Source organism: Pseudophryne corroboree, chromosome 5, assembly GCF_028390025.1.
Source record: "Pseudophryne corroboree isolate aPseCor3 chromosome 5, aPseCor3.hap2, whole genome shotgun sequence".
Classification (NCBI taxonomy): domain Eukaryota; kingdom Metazoa; phylum Chordata; class Amphibia; order Anura; family Myobatrachidae; genus Pseudophryne; species Pseudophryne corroboree.
Window position 1 is genome coordinate 504,871,616 of NC_086448.1, and position 23,552 is coordinate 504,895,167.

The 23,552-nt window shown below is 47.5% G+C and overlaps 1 protein-coding gene across 2 annotated transcripts in view; it reads left to right on the forward strand.

Moving 5' to 3' along the window:
* GMDS (GDP-mannose 4,6-dehydratase) overlaps positions 1 to 23,552 on the forward strand; it is a 1,113,821-nt gene that overhangs the window by 210,424 nt on the left and 879,845 nt on the right. Inside the window, exon 4 of one of the 2 annotated variants that reach the window (XM_063923049.1) lies at positions 9,934 to 10,021. The exons of the other annotated variant lie outside the window; for it this stretch is intronic. Within the exon in view, the coding sequence (XP_063779119.1) occupies positions 9,934 to 10,021 (88 nt within the window). The remainder of the gene's footprint in view (positions 1 to 9,933; positions 10,022 to 23,552) is intronic. 2 annotated transcript variants of the gene reach the window in all.

Here is a 23,552-nt window from a genome sequence, read left to right on the forward strand (position 1 = left end):
AAACGGGGTATTCAAACAAGGGACGAGGATGTAATCCTGTCTCTGTATAAATCATTGGTACATCCGCATCTGGAATATTGTGTTAAATTTTGGGCACCATATTATAAAAAGATATCGGGAAGCTCGAAAGAGTTCAAAGGCGCGCTACTAAACTGATTAAAGGGTTAGAGACACTGGAGTATAAGGAAAGGCTTACTAGGTTAAATATGTATTCCCTTGAAAAGAGGAGTCTAAGAGGAGACATTATTAATATCTTCAAATATGTAAAGGGTCAATACAAAGAGTTAGCAGGGGATTTGTTTATTCATGGAATTCTGTATAGGACACGTGGGCACTCACTGAGGCTAGAGGAGAGAGAATTCCATACAAAATGTAGGAACTGGTTCTTCACTGTAAGGGCAATAAGTATTTGGAACTCCCTGCCGGAGAAGTTAATAATGGTGGACTCTGTAAATGCATTTAAAAATGGATTGGGTAGTTTTCTAGCTGAAAAAGGTATCCAAGGCTATAGCATTTAATATATTGTATGTATATGGGAGTGATACGAAATATAGTTGATAATAGGTACGAAACCATTATTTCAGCTGGTGCATTATAATGTGCACTACTTAATACAGAATACAGGTTGAACCCGATGGGCATTTTGCCTCTTTTCAACCTCACTAACTATGTCACTATGGACAAAACTGGACAACAGAGTATGTATGTCAGACATGTCTGTTCAATATAACTCCACAGCTGAAATAAAATGGCACTGATCACCGGGGGCCTTATATAGAATCCAAAACCCATGAAAATCCGACAGCTGTAAATGTTTTCCCTCGTTTTGGGATTCGAGTCAGGCGGGAAAACCCAAGCCGGACACGGATCCTGGCTTGGATCGCAATGTTCATCTCTAAAGTAAACACGGATTTAGCTGTACCGAGCATCCCGCTAGAAACTTTTTACAATAATATACGTTTTAGTCGTATCACTAATGTGACAAAAGTACAGTGCAAGAGTCGACGGTCATTAGTTCGACCACTATTGGTCGACATGCATTAGGTCGACATGTACTAGGTCAACATGGAAAAAGATTGACATGCATTTTTCAAATTTTTTTTCCATTTCTTGAACTTTTTCATACTTTACGATCCACGTGGACTATGATTGGGAATAGTAACCTGTGCTGAGCGCAGCAAGCCACCTTGCCCGAAGTGAGCCATGCGAGGGGACACGGTGCACTAATTGGGGTTCCCCGTCACTTTGAGATGAAAACGACACCAAGAAAAGGTAAAAAAAAAACTCATGTCGACCTTTTTTCCATTGCGACCTTGTTCATGTCGACCTAATGACTGTGTCAACCTATTTCAGGTGTCGACCTAGTCACTGTCGACCAATAGTGGTCAACCTAATGGCTTTCAACCTATTGCATGTCGACCCTATGACCCATACCCTGCTATGCCTTGCGCCACATATCATTGCGTTTACTATACAACTATAGTACTTTTGTTACAAAGGAAGTGGTATAATATAGCATGCCTGGTACGTTGTGAGCGACTTTGTACATGACTACAATGCAATTAACGCACAACATTTTGGAAAATGTGTTAATTGGAATTGATATCCGTGGTGGAATGCTTAAGTTGTGCCAAGCGACTCGTGTCATATGGCACTAAAGCATTAGGTGAATGAGGACACATCTGTGCATAAATACATTTCTCTATCGTCCTAAGTGGATGCTGGGGTTCCTGAAAGGACCATGGGGAATAGCGGCTCCGCAGGAGACAGGGCACAAAAAAGTAAAGCTTTACTAGGTCAGGTGGTGTGCACTGGCTCCTCCCCCTATGACCCTCCTCCAGACTCCAGTTAGATTTTGTGCCCGAACGAGAAGGGTGCAATCTAGGTGGCTCTCCTAAAGAGCTGCTTAGAGAAAGTTTAGTTTAGGTTTTTTTCTTTACAGTGAGTCCTGCTGGCAACAGGATCACTGCAACGTGGGACTTAGGGGGAAAGTAGTAAACTCACCTGCATGCAGAGTGGATTTGCTGCTTGGCTACTGGACACCATTAGCTCCAGAGGGATCGAACACAGGCCCAGCCGTGGAGTCCGGTCCCGGAGCCGCGCCGCCGACCCCCTTGCAGATGCTGAAGCGTGAAGAGGTCCGGAAACCGGCGGCTGAAGACTCCTCAGTCTTCATAAGGTAGCGCACAGCACTGCAGCTGTGCGCCATTTTCCTCTCAGCACACTTCACTGGGCAGTCACTGAGGGTGCAGAGCGCTGGGGGGGGGCGCTCTGAGAGGCAAATATAAACCTTATACAAGGCTAAAAATACCTCACATATAGCCCATAGGGGCTATATGGAGATATTTAACCCCTGCCTGACTGGAAAAATAGCGGGAGAAGAACCCGCCGAAAAAGGGGCGGGGCCTATCTCCTCAGCACACGGCGCCATTTTCTGTCACAGCTCCGCTGGTCAGAACGGCTCCCAGGTCTCTCCCCTGCACTGCACTACAGAAACAGGGTAAAACAGAGAGGGGGGGCACATTAATGGCTATATATATATATATTAAAGCAGCTATAAGGGAGCACTTAATATAAGGATATCCCTTGTATATATAGCGCTTTGTGGTGTGTGCTGGCAGACTCTCCCTCTGTCTCCCCAAAAGGGCTAGTGGGTCCTGTCTTCATTAGAGCATTCCCTGTGAGTTTGCGGTGTGTGTCGGTACGTGGTGTCGACATGTATGAGGACGATATTGGTGTGGAGGCGGAGCAATTGCCAAATATGCAGATGTCACCCCCCAGGGGGTCGACACCAGAATGGATGCCTTTATTTGTGGAATTACGTGATGGTTTATCTTCCCTTAAACAGTCAGTTGAGGACATGAGGCGGCCGGACAATCAATTAATGCCTGTCCAGGCGCCTCAAACACCGTCAGGGGCTGTAAAACGCCCTTTGCCTCAGTCGGTCGACACAGACCCAGACACGGGCACTGATTCCAGTGACGACGGTAGAAATTCAAACGTATTTTCCAGTAGGGCCACACGTTATATGATTTTGGCAATGAAGGAGACGTTACATTTAGCTGATACTACAGATACCGTAAAACAGGGTATTATGTATGGTGTGAAAAAACTACAAACAGTTTTTCCTGAATCAGAAGAATTAAATGACGTGTGTGATGAAGCGTGGGTTGCTCCTGATAAAAAGTTGATAATTTCAAAAAAGTTATTGGCATTATACCCTTTCCCGCCAGAGGTTAGGGCGCGCTGGGAAACACCCCCTAAGGTGGACAAGGCGCTCACACGCTTATCCAAACAAGTGGCGTTACCCTCTCCTGAGACGGCCGCACTTAAGGATCCATCAGATAGAAAGATGGAAGTTATTCAAAAGAATATATACACACATGCAGGTGTTATACTACGACCAGCTATAGCAACTGCCTGGATGTGCAGTGCTGGAGTAGTTTGGTCAGAATCCCTGATTGAAAATATTGATACCCTAGATAGGGACAATGTTTTACTGTCGTTAGAACAAATAAAGGATGCATTTATCTATATGCGTGATGCACAGAGGGATATTTGCACACTGGCATCTCGGGTGAGTGCTATGTCCATTTCAGCCAGAAGAGCCTTATGGACACGACAGTGGACAGGCGATGCGGATTCAAAACGTCACATGGAGGTTTTGCCGTATAAAGGGGAGGAGTTATTTGGAGTTGGTCTATCAGACTTGGTGGCCACGGCTACTGCCGGGAAATCCACTTTTTTACCTCAAGTCACTCCCCAACAGAGAAAGGCACCGACCTTTCAACCGCAGCCTTTTCGCTCCTACAAAAATAAGAGAGCAAAGGGCTTGTCGTACCTGCCACGAGGCAGAGGAAGAGGGAAGAGACACCAACAGGCAGCTCCTTCCCAGGAACAGAAGCCCTCCCCGGCTCCTGCAAAAACCTCAGCATGACGCTGGGGCCTCTCAAGCGGACTCGGGGACAGTGGGGGGCAGTCTCAAAAATTACAGCGCGCAGTGGGCTCACTCGCAGGTAGACCCCTGGATCCTGCAGATAATATCTCAGGGGTACAGGTTGGAATTAGAGACGGATCCTCCTCATCGTTTCCTGAAGTCTGCCTTACCAACCGTCTCTTCCGAAAGGGAGAGGGTGTTGGAAGCCATTCACAAGCTGTACGCTCAGCAGGTGATAGTCAAAGTACCCCTATTACAACAAGGAAAGGGGTATTATTCCACTCTATTTGTGGTACCGAAGCCGGATGGCTCGGTAAGGCCTATTCTAAATCTGAAGTCCTTGAACCTCTACATAAAAAAGTTCAAGTTCAAGATGGAGTCACTCAGAGCAGTGATAGCGAACCTGGAAGAAGGGGACTTTATGGTATCCTTGGACATCAAGGATGCGTATCTACACGTTCCGATTTACCCCGCACACCAGGGGTACCTCAGGTTCATTGTTCAAAACTGTCACTATCAGTTTCAGACGCTGCCGTTCGGATTGTCCACGGCGCCTCGGGTCTTTACCAAGGTAATGGCCGAGATGATGATTCTTCTTCGAAGAAAAGGCGTATTAGTTATCCCATACTTGGACGATCTCCTAATAAGGGCAAGGTCCAGAGAACAGCTGGAGACAGCTTTAGCACTATCTCAAGAGGTGCTAAGACAACACGGGTGGATTCTGAATATTCCAAAATCCCATTTAATCCCGACAACTCGTCTGCTGTTCCTAGGAATGATTCTGGACACGGTTCAGAAAAAGGTTTTCCTTCCAGAGGAAAAAGCCAAGGAGTTATCCGATCTGGTCAGGAACCTCCTAAAACCAGGAAAAGTGTCAGTACATCAATGCACAAGAGTCCTGGGAAAAATGGTGGCTTCTTACGAAGCAATTCCATTCGGCAGATTCCATGCAAGAATATTCCAAAGGGATCTGTTGGACAAATGGTCAGGGTCGCATCTGCAGATGCACCTGCGAATAACCCTGTCACCAAAGACAAGGGTGTCACTTCTGTGGTGGTTGCAGAAGGCTCACCTATTAGAAGGCCGCAGATTCGGCATTCAGGATTGGATCCTGGTGACCACGGACGCCAGCCTGAGAGGCTGGGGAGCAGTCACACAAGGAAGAAACTTCCAGGGAGTATGGACGAGTCTGGAAAAGTCTCTTCACATAAACATTCTGGAACTAAGAGCAATCTACAATGCTCTAAGCCAGGCGGAACTTCTCCTGCAAGGAAAGCCGGTGTTGATTCAGTCGGACAACATCACGGCGGTCGCCCATGTAAACAGGCAGGGCGGCACAAGAAGCAGGAGTGCAATGGCAGAAGCTGCCAAGATTCTTCGCTGGGCGGAGAATCACGTGATAGCACTGTCAGCAGTGTTCATCCCGGGCGTGGACAACTGGGAAGCAGACTTCCTCAGCAGACACGATCTTCATCCGGGAGAGTGGGGTCTACATCCAGAAGTCTTCAACATGTTAATAGACCGTTGGGAAAGACCAATTGTAGACATGATGGCGTCTCGCCTCAACAAGAAACTGGACAAATATTGCGCCAGGTCAAGAGATCCACAGGCAATAGCTGTGGACGCACTGGTAACTCCTTGGGTGTACCAGTCAGTGTATGTGTTTCCTCCTCTGCCGCTCATACCAAAGGTATTGAAGATCATACGGCAAAGAAGAGTAAGAACAATACTAGTGGTTCCGGATTGGCCGAGAAGGACTTGGTATCCGGAACTTCAAGAGATGCTCACGGACGAACCGTGGCCTCTACCTCTGAGAAGGGACCTGCTACAGCAGGGTCCCTGTCTTTTTCAAGACTTACCGCGGCTGTGTTTGACGGCATGGCGGTTGAACGCCAGATCCTAAAAGGGAAAGGCATTCCAGAAGAAGTCATTCCTACCTTGATTAAGGCACGGAAGGAAGTCACCGTGAAACATTATCACCGCATTTGGCGAAAATATGTAGCGTGGTGCGAGGATCGGAGGGTTCCGACGGAGGAATTCCAACTGGGTCGTTTCCTACATTTCCTGCAATCAGGATTATCTATGGGTCTCAAATTGGGATCCATTAAGGTTCAAATTTCGGCCCTGTCAATATTCTTCCAAAAAGAATTGGCCTCTGTCCCTGAGGTCCAGACTTTTGTCAAGGGAGTACTGCATATACAGCCTCCTGTGGTGCCTCCGGTGGCACCGTGGGATCTAAATGTAGTTTTAGATTTCCTCAAATCCCATTGGTTTGAACCATTGAAAAAGGTGGATTTGAAATATCTCACATTGAAAGTGACTATGTTACTAGCCCTGGCCTCTGCCAGGAGAGTATCTGAATTGGCGGCTTTATCTTATAAAAGTCCTTATCTAATCTTCCATTCGGATAGGGCAGAACTGCGGACTCGTCCGCATTTTCTCCCTAAAGTGGTATCAGCATTTCATCTGAACCAACCTATTGTGGTGCCTGCGGCCACTAGCGCCTTGGAGGACTCCAAGTTGTTGGACGTTGTCAGAGCCTTAAAAATATACATTGCAAGGACGGCTGGAGTCAGAAAATCTGACTCGCTGTTTATATTGTATGCACCCAACAAGTTGGGCGCACCTGCTTCTAAGCAGTCGATTGCTCGTTGGATTTGTAACACAATTCAACTTGCACATTCTGTGGCAGGCCTGCCACAGCCTAAAACTGTAAAAGCCCACTCCACAAGGAAGGTGGGCTCATCTTGGGCGGCTGCCCGAGGGGTCTCGGCATTACAACTCTGCCGAGCAGCTACGTGGTCGGGGGAGAACACGTTTGTAAAATTTTACAAATTTGATACCCTGGCAAAGGAGGACCTGGAGTTCTCTCATTCGGTGCTGCAGAGTCATCCGCACTCTCCCGCCCGTTTGGGAGCTTTGGTATAATCCCCATGGTCCTTTCAGGAACCCCAGCATCCACTTAGGACGATAGAGAAAATAAGAATTTACTTACCGATAATTCTATTTCTCGGAGTCCGTAGTGGATGCTGGGCGCCCATCCCAAGTGCGGATTATCTGCAATACTTGTACATAGTTATTGTTAACTAATTCGGGTTATTGTTAAGGAGCCATCTTTAAGAGGCCCTTTCTGTTGTCATACTGTTAACTGGGTTTAGATCACAAGTTGTACGGTGTGATTGGTGTGGCTGGTATGAGTCTTACCCGGGATTCAAAATGCCTCCCTTATTGTGTATGCTCGTCCGGGCACAGTACCTAACTGGAGTCTGGAGGAGGGTCATAGGGGGAGGAGCCAGTGCACACCACCTGACCTAGTAAAGCTTTACTTTTTTGTGCCCTGTCTCCTGCGGAGCCGCTATTCCCCATGGTCCTTTCAGGAACCCCAGCATCCACTACGGACTCCGAGAAATAGAATTATCGGTAAGTAAATTCTTATTTTTAATTCAACAAAGTATACACGTTGAATATTTTGCCAACCGATAAACTACATGTTTATACATCTTTCTGATTGGCCTGTTGTGTTCAACGGACAAAAGCAGCTCGGCTATAATTTAAAATAAGTAATAATCCTGATTGGCAGCTTGTGATTTGCTGACCGTGTAGGGAAATCCTGGTATTGATAACTTTACAGTAATGGTTCATAATATTCATTTACCATCAGAATTGCATTCACTTTTATTGCTGATCATACTGTGTGTGTGGTCATCATTACTGATTAACTCAAGCTGTCCTGTCATCTAGCAAAATGCAAGACATTATAGTTTACACTTCTCTACAATGTATCCAAACATTTTTTTTTCCTGGATTAGTTGCACTTTAAGGTAACGAGGTGTGTAGACCACTGGAGACAGGGTGTTTGTGCTTCACCATGTAGGTGGCCTTCTAGAACTACTTCTCTGTGTGTAGGAGACATGAGGTGACGTGGATTACCATCAGCTGCTTATGGGTTCAATTTCTTTTTCAGCTCTGTATTTTGATGCCTCCCAGACCCAACCTGTTGATTATTTCTTACTTATGGTTAAGTTTAGAGTACAGACTCATGCTGTGTTTTTGCCCTAGTAAGAGTCTGCATGTTTCGTTTAAAAAGACGGATGCTTAAGTCTTTTTTTGAATTGTGCCTTATTTTGCTTTTTCCCCAATATTGCACATAATACAATCTGGTTTTGATCTCCACAGTTACAGCAGTACAGTGATTGACGTTGATCTTTGTTTGTATGATGTAACAAGTTAGGAAAATTGCATGCCTGCAGCAAAGCCAGAGGGAGACACCAACAGATGGGATTTTTTACCTTTTAGAGATATATATATATATATATATATATATATATAGATATAGATATAGATATAGATATATAAACATACATTTTCCCCTTCATTCTCAAAACCGCCCCCTCAACCCCCCCCCCCCCCCCCTATCCCCTGAAAATTGGTGTTGTAATATCTGAAGATCCGTGTTATAAATAGTTGAAAATACAGCACATCCACATTGTTTATAAGGGTGATGATTCTGGATGCTGTTTTCAATACACATAATACTGCCAACAAGGTAATATAAGAGGTAGTGATAAATGCCAAATAGTATTATCCGTTACTGGAAAGTGAATTATATTTGGTTAATTGAGAATTTTAGCTAACAAAGTTTTGTGTAGCCTTGAAAGGGTAAAATGCCTGTCTATGCGTTAAGATTCTCACATTCTTAACAAGATTATCCAGTTTGCACACATTTTGGCTTGTCATAATGTTTACATTACACCTGTATTAGCAGCAGACAAACTCTGCTTTCATCAGTTCTTACATTAATACTTGTTGTCACAGATTAAGCAGTTGACAAGTTTTTCTTTCTTCATGTACATTCCTTCAAAAGGGAGAGAACAGAACAGGAGGGAAAGAATGTGTTGTTGCCACTCTATGCAGAGGGTCTCCACTGATTTGCTTTGTGAGCTTGATCTGTTACTGTGCCAGCCTACTGGCAGAGCAGTTATTCCTGCTGTCAACTCCAGCTGAAGCCTTTCATCACATTGCAGGAGGATGATACACAGCGTCAGCCCATGGGCTGTTCAGGACATGATTGCAGAATGTCTAACACAAAACCCAGTCATGAGAAGATGAGAACACTTAATCGTGGCTTTTGTAGGGAAAATAAGACATTTGACTGCTACGTTTTTCTTTATTACTTTTTTTACACTGATGTAGAGGGCTTTCACCGTTCTTTTATATGCATAGAAAAACATATCGAGAGCCAACTGTATAAACTTTTTTTTTTTTTTTTTTATTCTTTACTGGTAAAAGGATACTGTAACCTTTGTTTCTATGGTTCTCCAAAGCTGACACGGGGCACCTCTCTTGTGTGATGTTTCACTACGGCACTTACGGGGTCTGTCTATTAGCTGAAATATGTAATAAAAGTTCTACCCCCTTACCAGCTATTGTATGCATCCACAGGGGCACTGGATATGAAGCACACCTCAATAAAAAAAAAAAGTAAAATTAAAATAAACTCTACTATATAAATGTTATATGTTTCCCATTTAATAATGTGCGCCGGCATTGTAATCATTGTCGGGATCCCAGCGTTGATATTCCAATCAGTGTCGGGGTTCCGGCGTCTGTATGCCCAACGCCAGGATCCTGTCCTCATCCCCTGTAGTACTGCTAAAAAATATAATGTTGCTAATGTCAGAGCCAGCTCTACTTGTGGGTTTGGAAGTTTCTTTATTTGAGCAATGGTGAAAGATGGAAATCCCCACTTGTTAAGATTTTACTAATCGACAGCTTAAGGCACCTCTTTTAGAATTTTGTAGTAATCCTACAATGTAGGGTTAGTTTACAAATATATATATATATATATCTGGGTTTTTTTCTGGGTGTATAAACTGATTGAACTACATTTGAATCCGAAGGGAGATTTTCTGTACATTCCAGTAAGACTAGCTGATTTTCTATGCCTACGTAGACTTGTCAGTCATTAGGGATGAACTGTGGTTTGTCATTCACAGGTGCATGGCATTGTGCGTCGATCAAGCTCTTTCAACACAGGGAGGATTGAGCATCTATACAAGAATCCACAAGCTCATATAGAAGGAAGTAAGGCTATTCTCGTGTTTCATAAGTTATCCTTGATAAGGCAAAAAATGTTAAGTAACCTCTTCCTTTGTATTTTCCTTAATTTTATTTATTTATTTTTCTCTAACGTCCTTAAGGATGCTGGGACTCCGTAAGGACCATGGGGAATAGACTGGCTCCGCAGGAGATAGGGCACTTTAAGAAAGATTTGGACTCTGGGTGTGCACTGGCTCCTCCCTCTATGCCCCTCCTCCAGACCTCAGTTTTATCATGTGCCCAGAGCAAGATGGGTGCACTGCAGAGAGCTCGCCAGAGTTCTCTGCCTAGAAGCATTTTTGTTTGGATTTTTTTCTACCTTTTACTACTTTTTCACAGGGAGCACTGCTGGCAACAGGCTCCCTGCATCGAGGGACTGAGGAGAGAGGAGCAGACCTTCTTGTCAAAGATAGGCTCTGCTTCCTCGGCTACTGGACACCATTAGCTCCAGAGGGGGTGAACGCAGGTTCTTACTGGGCGTCCACTCCCGGAGCCACGCCGCCGTTCTCCTCACAGAGCTAGAAGTACAGAAGACAGAAGTCGTCAGGCGGCAGAAGCCTTCAGCTTCACTGAGGTAACGCACAGCACTGCAGCTGTGCGTCATTGCTCCCATACACCTCACATACTCCGGTCACCCGCAGGGGGGGGGGCGCCCTGGGCAGCAATATAAACCTCTGCATGGCAAAAAGACTATATACATGTACAGGTGGGCTCTGTACATGTATATAAAAGAGCCCCCGCCATATTTTACTAAGTTTGAGCGGGACAGAAGCCCGCCGCCGAGGGGGCGGGGCTTCTCCCTCAGCACTCACCAGCGCCATTTTCTCTCCACAGCACTGCTGAGAGGAAGCTCCCCGGACTCTCCTGCTTATACACGGTGAAAGGGTGCTTAAAAGAGAGGGGGGGGGGGCATATAATTGGCGGTTTACATATTATACAGCGCTGCTGAGGAAAAACATTTTGTGTTGGTCTCCAGGGTCATTGCGCTGGGGTGTGTGCTGGCATACTCTCTCTCTGTCTCTCCAAAGGGCCTTGACAGGGATACTGTCTTCAGGAAAGGGGTTCCCTGTGTGGGAAGTGTGTCGGTACGCGTGTGTCGACATGTTTGACGAGGAAGGCTCGCTTAATGTGGAGGGGGAGTGCTTGAATGTCAGGTCGCCGTCGGCAACGCCGACACCGGAATGGGTGGATATGCTGAATGTCTTGAATGCAAATGTCAATCTATTGCATAAAAGGTTAGACAAGGCAGAAGCTAGGGATCAGTCAGGTAGCCAGTCCATGCCTGTCCCTGGGGCGCCAGGTCCTTCGGGGTCTCAGAAGCGCACCATATCCCAGATCGATGACACAGATACCGACAGATACTGACTCTAGTGTCGACTATGAAGATGCAAAATTACAGCCGAAGGTGGCAAAGGGTATACGGTACATGATTATTGCCATTAAAGAGGTTTTGCATATTACTGGGGAACTCCCTGTCCCTGACACGAGGGTACACATGTATAAAGGGAAAAAGCCTGAAGTCCCTTTTCCATCCTCATTTGAATTAAGTGACTTGTGCGAAAAGGCTTGGGAATCTCCGGATAGGAGACCACAAGTTCCCAAAAGGATTCTCATGGCGTATCCTTTTCCACAAACTGATAGGATACGCTGGAAATCTTCGCCAAAAGTTGACAAGGCGCTGACACGTTTGTCCAAAAAGGTGGCACTGCCTTCTCAGGATACGGCTTCCCTCAAAGAACCTGCTGATCGCAGGCAGGAAATTACCTTAAAGCACATTTACAATCATTCCGGTACTATTGCTCGACCGGCTATGGCGTCGGCCTGGGTTTGTAGTGCGGTTGTGGCATGGGCAGATTCCTTATCTACGGAAATTGACACCTTAGATAGGGATGCCATTCATATGACCATAGAGCATATCAGAGATGCTGCCTTGTATATGAGGGATGCTCAGAGAGACATTTGTTTATTAAGCTCCAGAATAAATGCTATGTCTATTTCTGCTAGACGGCTCTTGTGGACCCGACAGTGGACGGGAGATGCCGATTCAAAGCGGCATATGGAGTCCTTGCCTTACAAAGGGGTGGAGTTGTTTGGAGACGGCCTCTCGGATCTGGTCTCTACGGCTACGGCTGGTAAGTCAAATTTCTTACCTTATGTCCCCCCGCAGCATACAAAAAAGGCACCTCATTATCAAATGCAGTCCTTTCGTTCCAATAAAAACAAGAAGGTACGGGGATCATCCTTTGTTGCCAGAGGGAAAGGCAGGGGAAAAAAAGCTGCACACAGCTAGTTCCCAAGAGCAGAAGTCCTCCCCTGCGTCTGCAAAGTCCACCGCATGACGCTGGGGCTTCCCGAGGGGAAGCAGATCTGGTGGGGGCTTGTCTTCGGTTTTTCAGCCACGTCTGGGTTCACTCGCAGGTGGATCCCTGGGCGTTAGAGATTGTTTCTCAGGGATACAGGCTGGAATTCGAAGACTTGCCTCCTCGCCGATTTTTCAAATTGGCTCTGCCGGCTTCCCCGTCAGAGAGGGAGCTAGTGTTGGCAGCAATCCAAAAATTGTGTATTCAACAGGTGATTGTCACAGTTCCTCATCTCCAGCAAGGAAAGGGATATTACTCAACCCTGTTTGTGGTCCCGAAACCGGACGGTTCGGTCAGACCCATTTTAAACCTGAAATCTCTGAACCTGTACTTGAAGAGGTTCAAGTTCAAAATGGAATCACTCAGGGCGGTCATCGCCAGCCTGGAGGGGGGGGATTGGATGGTGTCCCTGGACATAAAGGATGCTTACCTTCATGTTCCGATATTACCCCCCGCATCAGGCGTTCCTGAGATTTGCAGTGCAGGACTGTCACTACCAATTTCAGACGTTGCCGTTTGGGCTTTCCACGGCCCCGAGAATTTTCACCAAGGTAATTGCGGAAATGATGGTGCTCCTGCGCAGGGGGTCACAATTATCCCATACTTGGACGATCTCCTCATAAAGGCGGGATCTCGGGAGAGGTTGCTGGACAGCGTGTCTCTGTCCATGAAGACGTTGCAGATACACGGCTGGATTCTCAATATACCGAAATCCCAGCTAGTCCCTACAACGCGTCTGACCTTTTTGGGGCTGATTCTAGACACAGACCAGAAAAAGGTTTTTCTTCCGATCGAAAAGGTTCAGGAACTCATAGCCATGGCCAGGAACCTATTAAAACCAAAAAAGGTTTCAGTGCATCAGTGCACGCGGGTCCTGGGGAAGATGGTGGCTTCCTACGAGGCCATCCCTTTCGGCAGGTTCCATGCGAGGACTTTTCAATGGGACCTCTTGGACAAGTGGTCTGGGTCCCATTTACAGATGCATCAAAGGATCACCCTGTCTCCCAGGACCAGGGTATCTCTCCTGTGGTGGCTGAACAGTGCTCACCTACTAGAAGGTCGCAGGTTCGGCATTCAGGACTGGGTCCTGGTGACCACGGACGCAAGCCTCCGAGGCTGGGGAGCAGTGACACTGGGAAGAAATTTCCAAGGTCTCTGGTCAAGCCTAGAGTCTTGTCTCCACATCAACGTCCTGGAGTTGAGGGCCATATACAACGCCCTGCGTCAAGCGGAGGAATGGCTTCGGAGAAAACCGGTTCGGATTCAGTCAGACAATGTCACGGCAGTGGCTCATATAAACCGCCAAGGCGGAACAAGGAGCAGAATGGCCATGGCAGAAGCACCAGGATTCTACGCTGGGCGGAAGGCCATGTAAGCGCGATATCAGCGGTGTTCATCCCGGGGGTGGACAACTGGGAGGCGGACTTCCTCAGCAGGCACGACCTGCATCCGGGAGAGTGGGGACTTCATCAAGAAGTCTTCGCACAGATCACGGATCGTTGGGGACTGCCTCAAATCGACATGATGGCATCCCGTCTCAACAAAAAGCTAAAGCGGTATTGCGCCAGGTCAAGGGACCCTCAGGCGGTAGCGGTAGACGCTCTGGTGACACCTTTGGTGTTCAGATCGGTCTATGTGTTTCCTCCTCTTCCTCTCATACCCAAGGTGTTGAGAATAATACGAAGAAGCAGGGTCAGAACAATACTCATTGTTCCGGATTGGCCACGGAGGACTTGGTATCCGGAGCTGCAAGAGTTGCTCGCAGGGGATCCGTGGCCTCTTCCTCTAAGGCAGGACCTGCTGTGGCAGGGGCCCTGTCTGTTCCAAGACTTATCGCGGCTGCGTTTGACGGCATGGCGGTTGAACGCCGGATCCTAGCGGAAAAAGGGATTCCGGAGGAAGTCATTCCTACCCTGATCAAGGCTAGGAAAGACGTGACGTTAAAACATTATCACCGTATATGGCGGAAATATGTTTCTTGGTGTGAGGCCAGAGCTGCTCCTACGGAGGAGTTCCATTTGGGCCGTCTACTTCACTTCCTTCAAACAGGAGTGACTTTGGGCCTAAAATTAGGGTCCATAAAGGTCCAGATTTCGGCCTTATCCATTTTCTTTCAAAGAGAATTGGCCTCTATTCCTGAAGTAAAGATCTTTGTGAAGGGGGTGCTGCATATTCAGCCTCCCTTTGTGCCTCCGGTGGCGCCTTGGGATCTTAACGTGGTGTTGCGTTTCCTCAAGTCACCTTGGTTTGAACCACTCAAAACTGTGGAGTTGAAATACCTCACTTGGAAAGTGGTCATGTTGTTGGCGTTGGCTTCGGCAAGACGTGTTTCCGAATTGGCGGCTTTATCACATAAAAGCCCATACTTGGTTTTTCACGTGGATAGGGCAGAGTTGAGGACTCTCCCTCACTTTCTGCCAAAAGTGGTCTCATCTTTTCGTGTGAACCAACCTATTGTCGTGCCTGTGGCTACACGGGACCTGGAGGATTCCGAGTCCTTGGATGTAGTCAGGGCTTTGAAGATTTATGTGACCAGAACGGCTAGAATCAGGAAGGCTGAAGCTTTGTTCGTTCTGTATGCGGCCAACAAGGTTGGCGCTCCTGCTTCAAAGCAGACTATTGCTCTCTGGATCTGTAACACGATTCAGCAGGCGCATTCTACGGCAGGATTGCCGTTACCGAAATCGGTTAAGGCCCACTCCATTAGGAAAGTGGGCTCTTCTTGGGCGGCTGCCCGAGGGGTCTCGGCATTACAGTTGTGCCGAGCAGCTACTTGGTCGGGGACAAACACCTTTGCAAAGTTCTATAAGTTTGATACCCTGGCTGAGGAGGACAAGGTATCCTCAGGCTGTTGCAGTAGACGCACTGACGACACCATGAAGGTACCAGTTTTTGTACCTGTTCCCTCCTCTACCATTAAGCCCAGGGGTTCTAAAAATTCTAAGAAAGGAAAGCGTTCAGGCCATTCTAATTGCCCCGGATTGGCCGCGATTGGTGTGGTACTCGGACCTCCTAACCATGGCTCTGGAGGATCCCTGGCCTCTACCGTTCCAAGAAGAACTTCAACAAGGTCCATTCGTCTATCCAGACTTTTATAGCTGCTACGTTTGACGGCTTGGAAGTTGAGAGGGAATTTTTAGCTAGGAAAGGTCTTCCCTCCAGGGTCATTTCCACCATGGTCCAGGCCAGGAAGATGATTGCCTCGAAACATTACCATCGTATCTGGAAAAATTATGTTTCCTGGTGTGAGGGTAGAAAAGTTTCTCCCGTGGAATTTATAATTGGTCATTCTCTACTTTTCCTGCAAGCTGGAGTGGATATGGTTCTACGGTTAGGCTCCATCAAAGTTCAGATTTCTGCGCTCTCTATTTTCTTCCAGAAACAACTTGCCATGTTGCCTGAAGTACAAACTTTCTTGAAGGGAGTTCTTCATTTGCAACCGCCCTTTGTACCTCCTACGGCTCCGTGGGACCTCAATGTGGTTCTGTCCTTTTTCCAATCGGACTGGTTTGAACTCTTACATAGGTAGTTAAAATTTCTCTCCTGGAAGATTGTGATGTTATTGGTGTTGGCGTCTGCCAGACGGGAGTCTGAATTGTGGGCCTTATCCTGTAAGAGCCCTTATTTGATATTTCATGAAGACAGAACGGAACTTAGGACCCATCCTCCGTTCTTGCCAAAAGTGGTGTCAGCCTTTTATGTGAATCAACCTATTGTGGTTCCGGTGTTGTCTGACGTTTCCGTTGGTCCCGAGTCCCTGGATGTGGTCAGGGCCCTGAAGATTTATGTCAAAAGGACGACTCGTCATCAGAAATCTGACTCGCTGTTTGTCCTTTATGATGTCTCCAAGGTTGGTCGGCCAGCTTCTAAGCAATCTATTGCTCATTGGCTTCGGTTGGCCATCCAACAGGCATATACTTTGGCGGCTCTGCCCTTGCCGACGTCTATTCAGGCCCACTTGACAAGGTCAGTGGGCTCTTCCTGGGCGGCTGCCCGGAGAGTATCGGCCCTAGAGTTGTGCTGAGCTGCTACTTGGTCTGGTTTGAACACGTTTGTAAAATTCTGTCGGTTCGATTCCCTGGCCAGGGATGACCTTCAGTTTGGTCAGGCGGTTTTACAGGGGTCTCCGCATTCTCCCACCCATTTGGGTGCTTTGGGACTTCCCCATGGTACTAACGTACAAGACCCCAGTATCCACTAGGACGTAAGAAAAAATAGGAATTTAATACCTACCGGTAATTCCTTTTCTCCTAGTCCGTAGTGGATACTGGGTGCCCGCCTCAGTTCTTCGTTCCTGCTTACCTGTGTAAGTAGTTGGTTGGACCGGCGTTGCGGTCTCATTATGTTGTTGGAATAGTTGTGATATCCTGGTTGGGTTGGTGTTGCTATCCTCTGTTCTGGTTAGCGCCCTCCTTTCGTTTATGGTTGTGTGTTGGCTTGTTGCATCACCGCTGTTGTAATGTTTCTTACATACACACATACACACACTAAGGGTTTTTAAAGTGCCAGGCTCCAGTGGACCCGAACTATACCCCATGGTACTAAAGTACAAGACCCCAGTATCCACTACGGACTAGGAGAAAAGGAATTACCGGTAGGTATTACATTCCTATTTTCTATCTATATAACATTTTTTAACATTCTAATTATTACGTCTCACCCATGTTACACTCTTAACACACAGCTTCTGCTTACACTCTTAACACATAACTTCTGCTTCTTACTTATTGAACACTTAATAACACTTTAAACTCTCACTAGTGTGATGTCGTGTGGAGGTTGGCCTGTGCTGGCCTGGGGGTCATGTGCCCTGAACTTGAACCTTAGCATTAGGGACCCATCAGATCACCTTGTAGCGGCTGGTGGGCCCATATTTTTTGACAAAAATTATGCTATGCACCTCAGTTTTGCTCTGTTAGCTTGCAGAGTTTAAGATTATTCTGATTGGCAGTGCCTAGTACTTTTAGAGTGTGCATCTGCTTTTATTTATTTTTTCTCTGACGTCCTAGTGGATGCTGGGAACTCCATAAGGACCATGGGGAATAGCGGCTCCGCAGGAGACTGGGCACAAATAGAAAGCTTTAGTACTACCTGGTGTGCACTGGCTCCTCCCCCCATGACCCTCCTCCAAGCCCCAGTTAGATTTTTGTGCCCGAACGAGAAGGGTGCACACTAGGGGCTCTCCTGAGCTTCTTAGTGAAAGTTTTAGTTTAGGTTTTTTATTTTCAGTGAGACCTGCTGGCAACAGGCTCACTGCATCGAGGGACTAAGGGGAGAAGAAGCGAACTCACCTGCGTGCAGAGTGGATTGGGCTTCTTAGGCTACTGGACACCATTAGCTCCAGAGGGACCGATCACAGGCCCAGCCTTGGAGCTCGGTCCCAGAGCCGCGCCGCCGGCCCCCTTACAGAGCCAGAAGCAAGAAGAGGTCCGGCAAATCGGCGGCAGAAGACATCCTGTCTTCCACAAGGTAGCGCACAGCACTGCAGCTGTGCGCCATTGCTTCTCAGCACACTTCACACTCCGGTCACTGAGGGTGCAGGGCTCTAGGGGGGGGCGCCCTGACCAGCAATAGAAACACCTTGGCTGGCTAAAAATACATCACATATAGCCCCTGGGCTATATGGATGAATTTTAACCCCTGCCAGATTTTCACAAAAAACGGGAGAAAGGCCGCCGAGAAGGGGGCGGAGCCTATCTCCTCAGCACACAGGCGCCATTTTCCCTCACAGCTCCGCTGGAAGGACGTCTCCCTGACTCTCCCCTGCAGTCCTGCACTACAGAAACAGGGTAAAAAAGAGAGGGGGGCACTAATTGGCGGGTTATTAACAATACAGCAGCTATAAGGGAGAAACACTTATATAAGGTTGTCCCCATATCTATATATAGCGCTCTGGTGTGTGCTGGCATACTCTCCCTCTGTCTCCCCAAAGGGCTAGTGGGGTCCTGTCCTCTATCAGAGCATTCCCTGTGCGTGTGCTGTGTGTCGGTACGTTTGTGTCGACATGTATGAGGAGGAAAATGATGTGGAGGCGGAGCAATTGCCTATAATAGAGATGTCACCCCCTAGGGAGTCGACACCTGAGTGGATGGCTTTATGGAAGGATTTACGTGACAGTGTCAGCTCCTTACAAAAGACAGTTGATGACATGAGACAGCCGACTAATCAGCTAGTCCCTGTCCAGGCGTCTCAGAAACCATCAGGGGCTCTAAAAAGGCCGTTACCTCAGGTGGTGGATACTGACGTCGACACGGATACTGACTCCAGTGTCGACGGTGAGGAGACAAACGTGACTTCCAGTAGGGCCACACGTTACATGATCACGGCAATGAGAGAGGTGTTAAACATTTCTGATACTACAAGTACCACTAAAAAGGGTATTATGTGGGGTGTGAAAAAACTACCTGTAGTTTTTCCTGAATCAGACGAATTAAATGAGGTGTGTGATGAAGCGTGGGTTTCCCCCGATAAAAAACTGATAATTTCTAAAAAGTTATTGGCATTATACCCTTTCCCGCCAGAGGTTAGGGCGCGTTGGGAAACACCCCCTAGAGTGGATAAAGCGCTCACACGCTTATCAAAACAAGTGGCGTTACCGTCTCCTGATACGGCCGCCCTTAAGGAACCAGGTGACAGAAAACTGGAAAATATCCTAAAAAGTATATACACACATACTGGTGTTATACTGCGACCAGCAATCGCCTCAGCCTGGATGTGCAGCGCTGGGGTGGCTTGGTCGGATTCCCTGACTGAAAATATTGATACCCTGGATAGGGACAGTATATTGTTGACTATAGAGCATTTAAAAGATGCATTTCTATATATGCGAGATGCACAGAGGGATATTTTCACTCTGGCATCAAGAGTGAGTGCGCTGTCCATTTCTGCCAGAAGAGGATTATGGACGCGACAGTGGTCAGGTGATGCGGACTCTAAACGGCATATGGAAATATTGCCTTATAAAGGGGAGGAGTTATTTGGGGTCGGTCTATCGGACCTGGTGGCCACGGCAACTGCTGGGAAATCCACATTTTTACCCCAGGTCGCCTCTCAACATAAAAAGACGCCGTCTTATCCGGCTCAGTCCTTTCGTCCCCATAAGGGCAAGCGAGCAAAAGGTTCCTCTTTTTTTGCCCCGGGGCAGAGTAAGGGGAAAAAGACTGCTACAGACAGCCAATTCCCAGGAACAAAAGCCCTCCCCCGCTTCTGCCAAGTCCTCAGCATGACGCTGGGTCCTTACAAGCGGACTCAGGCACGGTGGGGGCCCGTCTCAAGAATTTCAGCGCGCAGTGGGCTCACTCGCAAGTGGACCCCTGGATCCTTCAAGTAGTATCTCAGGGGTACAAATTGGAGTTCGAGACGTCTCCCCCTCGCCGGTTCCTGAAGTCTGCTTTACCAACGTCTCCCTCCGACAGGGAGGCAGTATTGGAGGCACCTGTATTCCCAGCAGGTGATAATCAAGGTACCCCTCCTGCAACAAGGGAAGGGGTATTATTCAACGTTTGGATTATCCACGGCACCCCGGGTCTTTACCAAGGTAATGGCCGAAATGATGATTCTTCTTCGAAGAAAAGGCTTTTTAATTATCCCTTACTTGGACGATCTCCTGATAAGGGCAAGATCCAGAGAACAGTTAGTAGTCGGAGTAGCACTATCTCAGGTAGTGCTACGGCAGCACGGCTGGATTCTAAATATCCCAAAATCGCAGCTGATTCCGACGACACGTCTTCTGTTCCTAGGGATGATTCTGGACACAGTCCAGAAAAAGGTGTTCCTTCCGGAGGAAAAAGCCATGGAGTTATCCGACCTAGTCAGAAACCTCCTGAAACCAGGGCAAGTCTCAGTGCATCAATGCACAAGAGTCCTGGGAAAGATGGTAGCTTCCTACGAAGCGATTCCATTCGGCAGATTCCACGCAAGAACGTTCCAGTGGGATCTGCTGGACAAATGGTCCGGATCGCATCTTCAGATGCATCAGCGGATAACCCTGTCCCCAAGGACAAGGGTGTCTCTTCTGTGGTGGTTGCAGAGTGCTCATCTTCTAGAGGGCCGCAGATTCGGCATTCAGGACTGGGTCCTGGTGACCACGGATGCCAGCCTGAGAGGCTGGGGAGCAGTCACACAAGGAAGAAATTTCCAGGGCTTGTGGTCAAGCCTGGAGACATCACTTCACATAAATATCCTGGAGCTAAGGGCCATCTACAATGCTCTAAGCCTAGCACGACCTCTGCTTCAAGGTCAGCCGGTGCTGATTCAGTCAGACAACATCACGGCAGTCGCCCACGTAAACAGACAGGGCGGCACAAGAAGCAGGAGGGCAATGGCAGAAGTTGCAAGGATTCTTCGCTGGGCGGAAAATCATGTGATAGCACTGTCAGCAGTGTTCATTCCGGGAGTGGACAACTGGGAAGCAGACTTCCTCAGCAGGCACGACCTCCACCCGGGAGAGTGGGGACTTCACCCAGAAGTCTTCCACATGATTGTGAACCGTAGGGAAAAACCGAAGGTGGACATGATGGCGTCCCGCCTCAACAAAAAACTAGACAGGTATTGCGCCAGGTCACGGGACCCTCAGGCAATAGATGTGGACGCTCTGGTAACACCATGGGTGTACCAGTCAGTGTATGTGTTCCCTCCTCTGCCTCTCATACCCAAGGTACTGAGAATCATAAGAAGGAGAGGAGTAAGGACTATACTCGTGGCTCCGGATTGGCCAAGAAGGACTTGGTACCCGGAACTTCAAGAGATGCTCACGGAGGACCCGTGGCCTCTACCTCTGAGAAGGGACCTGCTCCAGCAGGGACCCTGTCTGTTTCAAGACTTACCGCGGCTGCGTTTGACGGCATGGCGGTTGAACACTGGATCCTGAAGGAAAAAGGCATTCCGGATGAAGTCATCCCTACCCTGATCAAAGCCAGGAAGGATGTAACCGTGCAGCATTATCACCGTATTTGGCGTAAATATGTTGCGTGGTGCGAGGCCAGGAAGGCTCCTACAGAGGAATTTCAACTGGGTCGGTTCCTGCATTTCCTGCAAACAGGACTGTCTATGGGCCTAAAATTAGGGTCCATTAAGGTTCAAATTTCGGCCCTGTCGATCTTCTTCCAAAAAGAACTGGCTTCAGTTCCTGAAGTTCAGACGTTTGTCAAAGGGGTGCTGCATATACAGCCTCCTTTTGTGCCTCCAGTGGCACCTTGGGATCTCAATGTGGTTTTGGGGTTCCTAAAATCACATTGGTTTGAACCACTCACCACTGTGGACTTAAAATATCTCACATGGAAAGTGGTAATGCTGTTAGCCCTGGCGTCAGCCAGGCGCGTGTCAGAATTGGCGGCTTTATCCTCATACGGATAGGGCAGAATTGAGGACTCGTCCTCAATTTCTCCCTAAGGTGGTTTCAGCGTTTCACCTGAACCAGCCTATTGTGGTACCTGCGGCTACTAGGGACTTGGAGGACTCCAAGTTGCTGGACGTAGTCAGGGCCCTGAAAATATATGTTTCCAGGACGGCTGGAGTCAGAAAATCTGACTCGCTGTTTATCCTGTATGCACCCAACAAGCTGGGTGCTCCTGCTTCTAAGCAGACTATTGCTCGTTGGATTTGTAGTACAATTCAGCTTGCTCATTCTGTGGCAGGCCTGCCACAGCCTAAATCTGTAAAAGCCCATTCCACAAGGAAAGTGGGCTCATCTTGGGCGGCTGCCCGAGGGGTCTCGGCTTTACAACTTTGCCGAGCAGCTACTTGGTCAGGGGCAAACACATTTGCTAAATTCTACAAATTTGATACCCTGGCTGAGGAGGACCTGGAGTTCTCTCATTCGGTGCTGCAGAGTCATCCGCACTCTCCCGCCCGTTTGGGAGCTTTGGTATAATCCCCATGGTCCTTACGGAGTTCCCAGCATCCACTAGGACATCAGAGAAAATAAGAATTTACTTACCGATAATTCTATTTCTCGTAGTCCGTAGTGGATGCTGGGCGCCCATCCCAAGTGCGGATTGTCTGCAATACTTGTACATAGTTATTGTTAACTAAATCGGGTTATTGTTGTAGTGAGCCATCTTTTCTAGAGGCTCCTCTGTTATCATACTGTTAACTGGGTTCAGATCACAGGTTATACGGTGTGATTGGTGTGGCTGGTATGAGTCTTACCCGGGATTCAAAATCCTTCCTTATTGTGTACGCTCGTCCGGGCACAGTATCCTAACTGAGGCTTGGAGGAGGGTCATGGGGGAAGAAGCCAGTGCACACCAGGTAGTACTAAAGCTTTCTATTTGTGCCCAGTCTCCTGCGGAGCCGCTATTCCCCATGGTCCTTACGGAGTTCCCAGCATCCACTACGGACTACGAGAAATAGAATTATCGGTAAGTAAATTCTTATTTTTTACTGTTAAAAAATCAGCAAGATAGAATGACGCCAAACCATCCGTGGTGGTCTAGTGGTGATTTACCTGCTCCTGGCGGCAGCAGCGTCTCCATCTGTGTCTTCTGGGTTTTTGTGGTTACGTGTGAAGTAGTTCCAAAGCACAGCTCTTATGGACCAGTGGTTCCCTAACCCTAATTATTAATCAACTCTCTAGTGTCTAACCTAATCTCCCCCAGTACCTAACCTTTTCACCCTGCAGACTAACCCTAATAGCGACATTCTGAGAATGTTGGGAATTCACATGTCGACATTCTGTGGAAGTCGACATGTTGCCTGTTAACATTTCAGCAGTGTCTACATTATATCTGTCGACATTATATCTGTCGACATTATAATTGTTGACCTTGATTGTCGGCATTGTTAATGTTGACCTTATGACTGCATTTCTGGAATTGCCATATTAAGATGGGTTTAATAACTAGGAGTACAGGGGATCCAAATGGTAATAGACTAATCATACTTATGGGACTGAAAGAAGGTGGTGAGCGAGATACAGCTGAGAAGATGCTCATAGCAATTTGATTGTCATTGTTCAAGCATAACCTGTAAAATGACAGTTAGAAGTTGATTGATAGCTATTGTAAACATATCCACTTTATTTCTATACAAGATTTGATAAATCTCCTGTGTTTTATTTACCTTTTATAGCTTATACCAGAGGTTCTCAAATGCGGTCCTCAAGGCACCTCAACGGTCCAGGTTTTAAGTTTATCCATGCTTGGCCACAGGTGACT